This window comes from Saimiri boliviensis, chromosome 16 (genome assembly GCF_048565385.1).
Source record: "Saimiri boliviensis isolate mSaiBol1 chromosome 16, mSaiBol1.pri, whole genome shotgun sequence".
Taxonomy (NCBI): domain Eukaryota; kingdom Metazoa; phylum Chordata; class Mammalia; order Primates; family Cebidae; genus Saimiri; species Saimiri boliviensis.
The window spans coordinates 80732930-80747607 of NC_133464.1; the positions used below are offsets into that span (position 1 = coordinate 80732930).

The 14678-nt window shown below is 42.4% G+C and overlaps 1 protein-coding gene across 7 annotated transcripts in view; it reads left to right on the forward strand.

Moving 5' to 3' along the window:
• Positions 1-14678, forward strand: part of FLT3 (fms related receptor tyrosine kinase 3) — a 133582-nt gene that overhangs the window by 61530 nt on the left and 57374 nt on the right. For 5 of the 7 annotated variants that reach the window (XM_074387905.1, XM_074387907.1, XM_074387906.1 and 2 more), the window contains 3 exons: positions 244-362; positions 5577-5779; positions 10322-10437. In XM_074387905.1, coding sequence (XP_074244006.1) covers positions 258-362; positions 5577-5779; positions 10322-10437 — 424 coding nt within the window. In that variant the 5' untranslated portion in view covers positions 244-257. Of the gene's footprint in view, positions 1-243; positions 363-5576; positions 5780-10321; positions 14439-14678 lie in introns of those variants that run through there. The other 2 variants (XM_074387910.1, XM_074387909.1) reach the window with 2 other exon arrangements.

Sequence of the window (14678 nt, forward strand, 5' to 3'; positions counted from 1 at the left end):
TGGACAGCATAGGTATAGAACATTTCTATCACTGCAGTCCGTTTATTGGACAGCCCTGCTCTAAGAACCTCTGCTCCTGATTTAAAGTAGACTAAACTTGCATAAAATCGAATTTCCTACATGCTTTCAGCGTGGCCAGTTTCCCCTGATTACGTTTTATTTTGTTGCTTGGTTGTGATATAAATATGTTTTCTTTTTAAGGTGTGCATGTATCAACATAATCATTTTTATTTTGTTTTACAGTTGTTTTCTCTGCAATGATATTTGGGACTATTACAAATCAAGAGCTGCCTGTGATCAAGTGTGTTTTAATCAATCATCAGAACAATGATTCATCAGTGGGGAAGTCATCATATCCCATGGTAAAGTAACATTAAAATTATACCTTTAGCTGCTTTTCTCTAGATACCGTAATTTGTAAGTTATTGCAGCCTACCATGGCTAAATGGGCTTCTCTTTATGCATTTAAGTATATTATGTCCTCACACCTGGTACTGATAGAGCATCTATACTCCTAGCTCCCTGGCACTCCATTCCTTCAAGAACCATATTCTTCATAAGAGGATTTAGGAAAGACACTGATTGATAACCAGCATGAAGAAGTAATGAGTAGAGTTGTCCATTGATATATGGGGGGGATTGGTTCCAAGACTCCCACTGATACCAAAATCCATGGATATTCAAGTCCCTGATATAAAATGGCTCAGTATTTGCATGTAACCTATACACATTCTATGTATTTTTGAGATAAGCTCTCATTCTGTCCACCAGGCTGGAATGTAGTGGCACGATCATGGCTCACTGCAGCCTCAACCTCCCAGGCTCAAGCAATCCTCCCACTTCAGCCTCCCGACTAGCTGGCACTAAAGGCACATGACAGACACCACACCTGGCTTTTTTTTTTTTTTTTTTTTTTTTTTTTTTTTTTTTTCTGGAGATGGAGTCCCACTCTGTTGCCCAGGCTAATCTTGAATTCCTGGCCTCACACCTAAGCCTCCCAAAGTGCTGGGATTACAGTCCTGAGCCACCATGCCTGACCCTCCCGTATACTTTTAAAATTATCTCTGTATTACTTATAATACCTAATTCATTGTAAATGCTTTATAATACCTAAACAACGATGTGAATAGTTGTTATACCTATGGTTTAGGGAATAATGACAAGGGAAAAAAGTTGGTACATGTTCAGTTCAGATGCAACCCCATTTTTTTCTGGAATGTTTTCAGTCTGTAGTTGGTTGTATCCTCGGATGCAGAACCCTTGGTTACAGAGGGCTGACTGTATTTTCTTTTCTCCTTAAAGAGAATCCAGGCTTTTCTCCCAAGCCTGAATTTCTCACTTCCAGCTGCCCCCAGTGTGTAGGTAGATTTTCCATTTGCATATCAAAATCCACCTATATCATTTATTTTATTTCATTTCTATTTCCCCAAGCCTGCCCTTATTCTTGTATTAATTGATTTCTATTTATGCCCCTGTCTAGTTCGCAGGCTTTGAAGCTCAGCATCATGTTGGACTACTTTCTTTCTACTACTTTCACGTTCAGTCAGTTACCAAGTGCTGTCGACTCCCTTCAGCAGTTCTCATATAAGCATCTCATATTCTCTAGCCTCACTGACACTTCCCTAATTCAATCCCTCATTAACTCCCTCATAATCACAGTCATATCTTAAGTGGCCTCTTCCCGCTACAGTGCATTTCAGAGATAGCTAGCTGCTGGGCTAGCCTCTCTGAAGCAGGCACAGCCTTCACTGCCTGGCTCTCAACCCTCTGTGATTTCCTATTACTTAGACCGATAATGAGATTGCTCAGTGATCTGGCTCTGGCTCCTTCAAGTTCTGACCTTGTTTTTCATTACTCCTCTCTTTTATGCTGTTCATCTTGTTTTTCATTACTACTCTCTCTTATGCTATTCCCACCCCTCTATTTTAAAAACGTATATTTAGTAAATTAATTCAAGGGAAGGTTAAGTGATAGAGAACTGAAAATAGCAGAAATTCAGGTGTGGTGGCTCACACCTGTAATCCTAGCACTTTGGGAGGCCAAGGTGAGCTGATCGCTTAGGCTCAGGAGTTTGAGACCAGCCTGAGGAACATAGCAAAACCCTGTTTCTATCAAAAATGCAACAACAACAACAAAATTAACTGGCCATGGTGGCACGCACTTGTGGTCCCAGCTACTTGTGAGGCTGAGGTGGAAGGATCACCTGAGTGAGGGAGGCAGAGGTTGCAGTGAACCAAGATTGCCCCACAAGATTGCACACCAGCCTGGGAAACAGAGTGAGATGTCTATCTCAAAAAAAAAGTAGAAATCTACATACAACAAAAAATGCACATAAATTAGCCAACTCCACAGACATTTCCAGTTGAGGGTTCATACAAATATATAGTCACCTTTTTTATTTTACATAGGTATAACACAGAAATACAGGATATGATGACCTGACCCTCCCCCCGCATAAGTCAGATATATTAGAGATATTCTGAAGTTTTAAAAACAGCATGAAACAAGTTTCCATAACAACATTCTATGTGAATATAAAGAAGTACATGGAGGCCAGGCGTGGTGACTCACACCTGTAATTCCAGCACTTTGGGAGGCTGAGGCAGGCGGATCGCGAGGTCAAGAGATCGAGACCATTCTGGCCTGCCAACATGGTGAAACCCCGTCTCTACAAAAAATAAAATAAAAAAATAAAAATAAAAATAAAAGGCATTTAAAACAAAAAACAAAAAAACCACAAATTAAAAAAAAAAAAAATGCCGGGCATGGTGGCTCACGCCTATAATCCCAGCACTTTGAGAGGCCGAGGCAGGTGAATCACGAAGTCAAGAGATCGAGACCATGGGCCGGGTGCGATGGCTCAAGCCTGTAATCCCAGCACTTTGGGAGGCCGAGGTGGGTGGATCACGAGGTCAAGAGATCGAGACCATCCTGGTCAACATGGTGAAACCCCGTCTCTACTAAAAATACAAAAAAATTAGCTGGGCATGGTGGCGTGTGCCTGTAGTCCCAGCTACTCAGGAGGCTGAGGCAGGAGAATTGCCTGAACTCAGGAGGCGGAGGTTGCAGTGGTCCGAGATCGCGCCATTGCTCTCCAGCCTAGGTAACAAGAGTGAAACGCCATCTCAAAAAAAAAAAAAAAAAAAGCCCGGGCACGGTGGCTCACACCTGTAATCCAAGTACTTTGGAGGCCAAGGCGGGCGTATCACCTGAGGTTGAGAGTTCAAGACCAGCCCAACCAACATGGTGAAACCTCGTCTTAAAAAAAAAAAAAAAAGTACATGATTTCTTTTCGTGCCAGAAGCATGGTGGGTGTTAATTTTTTAATAAGTGTTGGTATCATAACACATCAGCTTGTTAATAATTAAGGCATTTTGCATACACAATATTTCTATGTGGGCAAAAGAATTTTAATATTTGCTATGATGTTTTAAACTTTTCATGTCTTTTCGATGTAAGAAAATAGCTGCACACATTTAAGTGTTTTCATATTTTAAAAAACCCTAAAATTAATGATGATTAGTCTTCATTAATAATAATAAATCAACTCCTGACCTCAAGTGATCTGCCTGCCTCAGCCTCCCAAAGTGCACAGGCACGAGCTCCTGTGCCTGGCAACCTCCGCCTCCTGGGTTCAAGTGATTCTCCTGACTCAGCTTCGAGAGTACCTAGAACTACAGGCATGCGCCACTTCACCCACCTAATTTTTTTTTTTTTTTTTTTTTTAAAGTAGAGAAGGGGTTTCACCATGTTGGCCAGACTGGTCTCAAACTCCTGACCACAGGTGATCCGCCTGCCTTGGTCTCTCAAGGTGCTGGGATTACAGGTGTGAGCCAACTGTGCCCATCTGGGAATTGCATTTCAACATGAGCTTTGGAATGGACACACATCCAAACCATATTACCAACTATTACATGTTCTTCAAATTTACTTTTAAGAAAGGACTGTACTAAGGCACCAAGTATTCACAGCAGCTGAGTGAGATGTACTGACTTTTTCCCTATCAATGGTTAGAGAGCATAGTCAGGCAATCCCCCATGACTCTTAAATGATCTCTTTTTACCAAATGGGTTACAAGTTCATTTACACCTTTCTTCCTCCAGAAAGTCAAAGCTTCATTTAATGTCACATTCCTCCTGAACATATTTTGTACCATTGCGGCATAGCCTAAACCGAAGAAAACCTAATAAAAACAAACAACGGAAGCAAAAAGTGTCCACTATGGTTTAATGATGGGTTTTCTGTCTGTGAAGAGCCGAAGTCACTGGAGTTGAGCAAATGTGTTTGACAATGATGGCCTCATAGTTCAGGCAGGTGGCCCACACAAGGCAGCTCATTTTCTTCATTTGCCATGTCCCACCCCACACTTCTACAGAATGAGTCATTGATTTGTTTTGTTTTGTTTTTTCCTGTAACAAGGATTTGGGAAAGAATGATGGACTTTGTGTGACAGACCATTTCACATGCTTTCTCTGGCGTTTTCACAGCTTGTGCAGCTGTTTTACTTATGTAAGCATACAACTGTATTAGAGATTTCTTAAGCGAATTCATGCCCTCATTAGTTAATGATAGTTGTTACAAGATCAACAGACTGAATCTCACTGCTATTATCAAAATTCTATTTGTCGAACACTGTTTTAGATACCACATTCTCTTAAATTCCAGTGCCTCATGGCACCTTGGGACTCAGCTCTGCCAGGTGGTGAAGAACCTGGCCTGAACTTCAAGGGGCTTCACCATGTTGGCTACTCTGGTCTTGAATTCCTGACCTCAAGTGATCTGCCTGCCTTGGCCTCCCAAAGTGCTGGGGTTGCAGGTGTGGGCCACCATGCCCTGCTTCCTCTTCTTGTAAGGACACCAGTCATACTGGACTTAGGGCCACCCGAACAACCCCATTTTAACTTGATTACCACTGTAAAGACCATCTCCGGGCCAGGCGTGGTGGCTCATCCCTGTAATCCAAGTACTTTGGAGGCCAAGGCGGGCGGATTACCTGAGGTCAGGAGTTCAAGACCAGCCTGGCCAACGTAGTGAAAACACATCTCTACTTAAAAAAAAATGCAAAATTAGCTGGGCATGGTGGCAGACTCCTGTAATCCCAGCTACTCAGGAGGCTGAGGCAGGAGAACTGCTTGAACCCAGGAGGAGGGAATTAAATGAGCCAAGATGGCACCACTGCACTCCAGCCTGGGTGACACAGCAGGACTCCCACATGGTGAAACCCTGTCTTTAAAAAAAAAAAAAAAAAAAAAAAAAAGACCATCTCCAAATAAAGTCACATTCTGAGATACTGAGGGTTAGGACTTCAACATATGAATTTGCAGAGGCAGGGGGACACACACCATAACAGTCTGTACAACATTTTAGAAATGCAGCCCAAAGTTATTTATCTTTTCTTTAGAGAATTATAATTATAGGACCTTCAGTCTGCGTCATGTTCTCAGTGGGTTCCAGCTTGCGTGGGTGTTCTGTGCAGCATGTTGAAATGCTTGTGTTCGATAAAGTTTTGATATGAAGATGGGGAGGCCTTAAACCTGCAATTTTCATGGATTCACTTTGTTCTATCTACAATGTAGGTGATGGAATCCCCAGAAGACCTCGGGTGTGCGTTGGGACCGCAGAGCGCAGGGACAGTATACGAAGCTGCTGCGGTGGGAGTGGAGGCGTCTGCTTCCATCACACTGCAAGTGCTGGTCAACACCCCTGGGAACATTTCCTGTCTCTGGGTCTTTAAGCACAGCGCCCTGAATTGCCAACCACATTTTGATTCACAAAACAGGTCAGTGGAGGAATACCTTCTTGACATAAAATGTGGTTCATCTGGAATTCCTTTTCAAATTTCTGCCCATGTTTATTGCAGATCTTTTTGTTTGTTTGTTTTTGTTTTTTGAGTCAGGGTCTCCCTCTGTCACCCAGGCCAGAATACAGTGGCACAATCTTGGCTCACTGTAGCCTCAACCTTCCAAACTCAACCAATCCTCCCACCCCAGTCCTCCCAAGTAGCTGGGACTACAGGAGCGTGCCACCGCACCTGGCTAATTCTTAAAATTTTTTGTAGAGACTGTGTTTCACCATGTTGCCAAGGCTGATCTTGAACTCCTGGGCTTAAGCGATCCACTCACCTCGGACTTCAAAAGTGTCAGGATTACAGGCATGAGTCACAGCGCCTGACCTCGGCCTATTTTTTGTAACTCAGAGAAATAACAAACTAAAAATATAGTTAAGGCATCAATACATGACATTATATATCTGTCAAATCCCATAGGATGTACAACACACACAAAAATGCAAACTATGAACTTTATTATTTTATTTTTGAGACAGAATCTAATTTTGTCACCCAGGCTGGAGTGCAGTGGCGTGATTTTGACTCATTGCAACTTCTGCTTCCCAGGTTCAAACGTTTCTCCTGTCCCAGCCTCCTAAGTAGCTGGGATTACAGGTGTGTGCCATGACACCCAGCTAATTTTTGTATTTTTAGTAGAGATGGGTTTCCGCCATGTTGGACAGGCTGGTCTCAAACTCCTGACCTCAGGTGATCCTCCCACCTTGGCCTCCCAAAGTGCTGGGATTACAGGCATGAGCCTCTGCTCCTGCTCCCGGCCCAAACTGAACTTTAAAATTGGTTCATCATAACAAACATATTACACTTGTGCGAGATGTTGATAATAAGGGAAACTGTGTGTGGTAAGAAGGGTATATATGGCATCTTTCTGTGTCTCCTGCTCAATTTTTCTGTCAATCTAAAACTGCTCTAAAAAGTCAAGTCAGCCAGGTGCAGTGGCTCATGCCTGTTACCCCAGCACTTTGGGAGACCAAAGTGGAGGATCACCTGAGGTCAGGAGTTTCAGATGAGCCTGGTCAACTCGGTGAAACCCTGTCTCTACTAAAAATACAAAAATTAGCCAGGTGGGATGGTGTGTGCCTGTAATCCCAGCTACTTGGGAGGCTGAGGCAGGAGAATTGCTTGAAGTCGGGAGGCAGAGATTGCAGTGAGCCAAGATCGAACCCTTGTACTCCAACCTGGGAGACAAGACAAAAAAAAAAAAAAGGAGAAGAAAGAAAAAAGTAAAGTCGTAAAGTCTACTAATTTAAACCTACACACACACACACACACACACACACACACACACACACACACATACACACACATACACACACACACACATACACACATACACACACACATACCCGCATATAAGTATATAGAAAGCAGTGAGTGGCTGGCAAAATGTAAAACAGATAGTGAAAATAATATTTTGGAATTTTCTTTTTTCTTCAAATCTTTTTACCTTTTTTACAATGAAGGACTATATTTGGGCTTTTATGTTTTGTTTTGTTTTGAGATGGAGTCCTGCTCTGTCGCCCAGGCTGGAGTGCAGTGGCAGAATCTCAGCTCACTGCAACCTCTGCCTTTCAGGTTCAAGTGACTCTCATGCCTCAGCCTCCTGAGTAGCGGGGATTATAGGCACTCACCACCATGCCTGGTTAATTTTTAATTGTATTTTATTTTTAGTAGAGACAAGGTTTCACCATGTTGGCCAGTCTGGTTTCAAACTCCAAATCTCAGGTGATCCACCTGCCTCAGCCTCCCAAAGTGCTGGGATTACAGGTGTGAGCCACAAGGTCAGGCCTATTTGGGATTTTTTTAAGTGTCTTGTTTTTTAGTTGGATATCATGTTACAGATACAAAGTTAGAAAGTATTTATTTCATTCTTGTTAGTGTAGCAATAAATTTCTTTAAATAATTTCTTTTAAGTTTCTTTTTGGGAAATGCTTGGGAAAAGAACGTTTGATTTTATCTATTCTGTTTCACCATATGATAAGCAGAATTGCAATGTTATGTGCCATCTACAGAACATTTAATAAGACGTTGATCTGTCTGTGAGGAACATTGGTCTCATCCAGAAAAAATGTCTTAGCTAAGATGTGTGGATAATGTCCAAACTCTGCATAACTCTATGCTGATTGCTGCCCACTATTGTTCTTATCCTCCTGCTAAAACCAGATAGGGCAAAGGACATGGGTCAATTAAATGCCCTCTTCATGAAGCTTTTCTTTTAAATTCTTGCAGCCATTCTGTTGTCCCATAGGTGTAGAAAAGGCATGAGCTTTCCAGCAACTACGAAGTAAACACCTTGATAGGGTCTTGGAGAATGCCTCTATGATCGACTTGAACCAATTATGTATTTTAAGGTCAAATACACTCTTCTCTTAAGTGATTTGCAGGACAGTGAGTATAGTTCTGAAGTTTAGTTCTAAATCTTGGAACACATTCATTTTCCTTTCCTCTTTTGAGATTGTATTACTTCTTGCTTTTTGGCTACAAAAGCGCTGGGATTACAGGCATGAGCCACCGTGACTGCCACATTTTTTCCTTTTTTTGGAACGGCATCTCAATATATTGCCCGGGTTAGTCTTGGACTCATGGCCTCAAGCAATCCTCCGACCTTGCCTCCCAAAGTGTTGCGACTGCAGGTGTGGTGGCTCACTCCAGGCGAGTGGTTCAGAGAAAGAAAGCATATCATCAAAATAGATCTCAGAAGCAAATCAAGTATATATCCTGCTAATTACTGTGTTTATGAATGCAGGCCCTTGTACTCTTGGACCTGCGTGCTGCTTTAAAGCAGGGCTTCTCGAATATAACGTGCATTTGGATTGCCTAGGGGTCTTGTTTAAAATGCAGATCCTGCTGAGTAGGTCTGAGTGGGGCCTGAGACTCTGCATCGTTGTCAACTCCCCGCTGATGCTAACACTGTTGGTGAAAGATTACACTTTGCACAGTCAAGGGTCTAAAGGTCAGAAAGTGTGAATTTAAATCCAGCATCACTCAACAAAGTGCTAGGAGTACTGTCAGCTTTGAAGAGAGAAGATAGTACCAAAAACACATTATAGTTCTCTCTCAGAATGCCCTCAGCCCAATTTATCTTCACCAATTATCTGAAAAGTTAAAAATCCTGACACTGAGACATCTTTCTCCATACATCTAAGTGATACTCAGTGTGATTATTACTCCATAAGAACATGCCTTTGTCAGATTTTGTTTGAGTTCTTTCATTTAGACAAAGAAAGGCACAAACTAGGAGAACATTTTTTAAAATCTCAGCGTTCTGTGACTGGGAAACTGAGGCTGGTGACTGGGCAAACTCCAGGCTAGTGTCAAACTGGGCACATGTGATCACAGAGGGTGCTTTGTCATGGAAGGAAATGGCATGCCACTGCCAAAGGGACTGTATCACCAACGCTCTGTGTGTGTGTGTGTGTGTGTGTGTGTGTGTGTGTATGTGTGTGTTAATTTTTAAAAAATAGAGGTAGGGACTCACTATGTTGCCCAGGCTGGTCTTGAACTCCCGGGCTCAAACGATCCGTCAGCCTCAGCCTCCCAAAGCTCTGGGATTACATGTGTGAGCCACTGCTCCCGGCTGCTTACTGTGCATTTTGTTGTTGTTTTGGTTTTTTTTTTTTGACATACAGTTTTAATCTTATTATGCAGGCTGGAGTGCAGTGGTGCAATCTGGGCTCACTGCAGCCTCTGCCTCCTGGGTTCAAATTATTCTCCTGCCTCAGCCTCCTGAGTAGCTGGGATTAAGGTTCCCACTGCCATGCTCAGCTAATTTTTTTTTTTGAGATGGAGTCTTGCTTTGTCGCCCTGGCTGGAGAGCAATGGCACGATCTTGCCTCACTGCAACCTCTGCCTCCTGGGTTCAAGTGATTCTCCTGCCTCAGCCTCCTGAGTAGCTGGTATTACATGTGTATGCCACCATGCCTGGCTAATTTTTGTGTTTTTAGTAGAGATGGGGTTTCACCATGTTGGTCAGGCTGGTCTCGAACTCTTGACCTCGTGATCCGCCCACCTTGGCCTCCCAAAGTGCTGGGATTACAGGCGTGAGCCACCATGCTGGGACTAATTTTTACATTTTTAGTAGAGACGGGGTTTTACCATGTTGGCCAGGCTAGTGTCAAACTCCTGACCTCAGGTGATCTGCCTGCTTCGGTCTCCCAGAGTTGTGGGATCACAGTCGTGAGCTACCGCACCTGGCTTACTGTGCATTTTTAGATGGGAGTTTTCCCTCCTAGAAGCTCAGGGAAGGTGAGATGATGGCACAGTAATGGAGTTCTCCCATCCTCAAGGATGACAGGTTAAAAGTCAAGGTCCAATGAGCAATGTCCAGGCTGAGTGCTGGGCACATGACAGAGCTGTGTGCCTCCGTGCCAGTCGGGGAACGCTGGAGCTACCAAACTGCCCTCTTAGTCACTATGAAATTTTGTTTTTAGTTTCACACATTTTCCAAAATAACTAGTTCTCTTTCCTGTTTTGCAGAGGAGTTGTTTCCATGGTCATTTTGAAAATGACAGAAACCCAAGCTGGAGAATATCTACTTTTTATTCAGAGTGAAGCTACCAATTATACAATATTGTTTACAGTGAGTATAAGAAGTAAGTCCAGCCTGCTACTAGTATTTCAGCCTGGAATACCACGGTATTTCAAAGGGGTGGTTTAGAACTCGTTAGCTTGACTGGCTCCCCTAGACTCATTCAGGTTTCCCTCGATTGGGAATTGATTAGATTCCCATCAACCATCTGTATAACCCATAGAGAACTGAGAATCACTGATGAATCACTGATGTGTGCCGTGGACTCTCAGAATGTGCCTGCTGTTAAAAACACCTGGTACACCCTCTGTTCAGTAGCAGATGGCTGACAGGGAAGAAATGTAAAACATTTTGACCTTGGAATCAGAAGACCTGGGTTCTAATTCTAGTTCTAATACTACCACCTATGGCAACTCACGATTTCTCTGAGCCCCAATTTCCTTATCGGTAAAATGAGGATAAAAATACATACCTCACAGGATCGAAAGGTCTCAGCACAATCCAGCCGGACTTTCTGAGGTGATGAAAATGATCTTTAGCTGGGCGTGGTAGCTCACGCCTCTAATCCCAGCACTTTGGGAGGCTGAGGTGGGCGGATCACAAGGTCAGGAGATCGAGACCATCCTGGCTAACACTGTGAAACCCCGCCTTAAAAAAAAAAAGAAAATGATTTTTGTCTGCTCTTTCCAGTATAGCAGCCATTGGCCACGTGGGGCTGTTGAACACTTGAAATGTGGCTAAGGTGACTGAGGAACTAAAGTTTTAATTGCATTTAATTTTAATTCATTAAAATTAGAATTTAAATAGCCCCATGCAGCTAGTGGCTACCGTGTTGGACTGCGCAGGTCCACGTGCGTGCCAGACCAGATGCAAACTGTAAGGAGCAGTCCAACTGTTCCCACCAAGGGAGGCAGCTGGCAGAGCCACCACCTACAAGCGCTTTCTGGCTTCTCCTTGTTTTGTCCCCATCCTGCATAGACTCAGTGCTGTGTGCACCGAACACGCTGCTTCACCTTCTGTGACCAAGAAGGACTGAAGGTGGCTGCATTCACTTAGGTCCTTTGGGGTCCTTTCTGCACCACACTGCCCTGGGTCTTGTGTGAGAGTCTGTGAGTCTTGCTGTCAGAAGAGAGAATTCGCAGAAGTGTCATCTTACTGGGGTTGGGGGTAGAGTAAGGTTCTAAAGTCAACCTGTAAGGTATAAATTAGCTAAAGTCAAAATGACTCAAAATTTGTTCTGGAAAGTCCTTTAATTACTCTGAAGATCACAGGACCAGCGCTCTACCAGCTCCAAAGCCAAGAATCACCTTTTGCTGCTCTCTGATGTTGGTCATGTTCCCTGCCCCGTTTCCAGTCCCTCACCACCTCTGTGGGACAGTAAATGTGTGCTTCAGGTTGGAAGAAGCTAAAACATTTCTTGCTCTCTCCCTCTCTTCCTCTTTCTCGTTTTTTTTTTTTCCTCTCTCTCTCCTTTTTAAATTTTCTTGCCAAGTACAAATAGTTGTATAAGGTAAGTGGGCATCTGCTGTGTCTCTGTTATATTTAGGGTATATTCCTTTCACTTAAAACTTACAATGTAAAAATACAATAACAATTATTCAAGTAAATTACAACTTGTTTTTAGCATTCTGCAAGGTGGTGGGGTCCAAAAAAGTAGGTGGGAGAGATGTGGCAACAGTCAGTGTGAAAAAGAGGAAAGGGTTTTTAGTCAACCACAAGCTCACTTTAACCACCAGAGTGGCATGGTTGCTAAAAAAAGTAAATTTGAACCTTGGCAGTGTTCATGAAAATATAACGTCTAAACTAAGGAAATTAATAGAAGATTATTTATTTCAGTTCTACTTTTTTTTTTTTTTTTTCAGATGAATACTGGCAAAATGGAGCAAGCAGGGTAGTGGAAAACTTGGAATTCTTTAAATTAGGAGCAGTTGAAGGAATCGGGGATGTTTAGCATATTGAAGGAAATATTTTGGGGAGATGATATGATTGATTGCAGTGTAATGCAGAGGAAATTCTTTTGGGATTTGAGTCAGGAAAGCTGAGTTAACTAGTTTAAGTGCCTTGTATGGTAATTATCTCCCTCGCTCTCAATTTCTGATTTTTAAATATTTGAAGGATTTTGATATGGAATCAAAGCTAGACTTAAAAAATGTTGCTCTGGAGGGTAGGATAAGAACCAATTTTTAGAAATTACAGAGAGAAAAAGTGAAAACCACTACAAGATGGAAAAAGATACTTGCAGTTCACAGTCAACAAAGGATTAATAGTCATAATATGTAAAGAGCTTCTATAAGTCAATAAGAAAAACAGAACAAAATGAAAACCTAGTAGAAAAATGAACAAACCATGTGAGTAGGCATTTCATTTTTGGAACATAAAACCTAAATGGTCAAGAAACGTGTTAAAAGGTAAACTTAGATACGTTAAAATTGTAAAGAGTATATTTGAGCAGAAAGTGATTCATGAATCAGGCAGTGCCAGATGGAAAGTAGTTGGGCTCCAGTGAGGGGATTCAACGGTAAGACCTCTTTCTATAAGGTGTTCCCAGAAGCAAGACAAAGAAAACATTTGATTGGTTAAAGTGGACACTCCCTCATTTGGTCAGTTTGTAGTTTCTGATTGGTTAAGCTAAATTGCATTTTGCTGCTCATATTGAATTGGGTTTGTTTTTTGCTTTTTGTTGTTTTGTTTGTTTTGTTTTTGTTTTTGCTTTTGTTTTGAGATGGAGTCTTGCTCTTGTCATCCAAGCTGGAGTGCAGTGGTGTGATCTGGGCTCACTGCAACCTCCGCCTCCTGGGTTCAAGCAATTCTCCTGCCTCAGACTCTTGAATAAACTGGGATTACAGGTGCCTGCCACCACACCTGGCTACTTTTTGTATTTTTAGTAAACACAGGGTTTCACCATGTTGGCCAGGCTGGGCTCAAACTCTCGATCTCAAGTGATTCGCCTGCCTCATCCTCCCAAAGAGCTGGGATTACAGGCATGAGCCATCATGCCCAGCCTATTTTTTTGTAGAGATGAGGTTTCGGCATGTTACCTAGGCTAGTCTCAAACACCTGGGCTCAAGCAATCCTCCTGCTTCACCCTCCCAAAGTGTTGGGATTATAGGTATGAGCCACCACACCCAGGCTTTACTCTCCTGTTTTGTTTTGTTTTGTTTTGAGTTGGGTTTTGGTTTGTTTACATAGTAACTCAAGCTGTTAGAGCTTTCTCAGCCTAATGGCCTCCCAATTAATTATTTTAACACATGTTAAATTAATAATGGAGAAATTAAATTAAGACCTCAATGAAATACCATTTTATACCTGCTAGACTGTTGAAAATTAAGAAGTCTTGGTAAGTATATAAAGCAATAGGTGCTCTCATATCCTGCTGTGTAATATAAATTAGTATAACCACTTTGGAAAACAAACGGTCATTATGTGTAAGGCTGAATGTGCTCATACCATGTAGACCAGCAATTCCACTCTTAGGCATGTTATTAAGAGTGTTATACACATGCCTCAGTACAAATATGTGGAATGTTCAGAGCACATGGTTAATCATACAAAAAAAGTATGGCTGGGTATGGTGGCTCATACCTGTAATCCAAGCACTTTGGGAGGCCAAGGCAGGAGGATCACTTGAGCCTGGGAGGCTGACGCTATAGTGAGCTGAGATTGCACTACTGCACTCCAGCCTGGGTGTTAGAGACCCTACCTCACAAAAAAGAAAAAAAGAAAAGGAAACAACCCAGGTGTCTACTGCAAGAAAATGAAAAAATAATATATTTACCAGTAGAATATTATTTAGCAGTAAAAAAAGAGGAATAAAGTAAAGCTACATGTAAAACCATGGATGAATCTTAAAAACATAAGGTTGGATGAAAAAATGAAGTTGTGGAAGCTACATATTGATTGATAACTCAATTTTGAAGCTCAAGAATGAAATTAATCAATATATCTTTAGTGCCACATATTTATGTGGTAAAAGTTCTTTGAAGAGTTCCTGAATAATAATCAAAATTCAGGATAAAGGCTACGTACAGTTGTGAGATGGGGAGAAGCACAAAAGTAGATGAAAAGGTATTTATGGCCGGGCGCGGTGGCTCAAGCCTGTAATCCCAGCACTTTGGGAGGCCGAGGCGGGTGGATCACGAGGTTAACAGATCAAGACCATCCTGGTCAATATGGTGAAACCCCGTCTCTACTAAAAATACAAAAAAGTAGCTGGGCATGGTGGCACATGCCTGTAATCCGAGCTACCCAGGAGGCTGAGGCAGGAGAATTGCCTGAACCCAGGAGGCGGAGGTTGCGGTGAGCCGA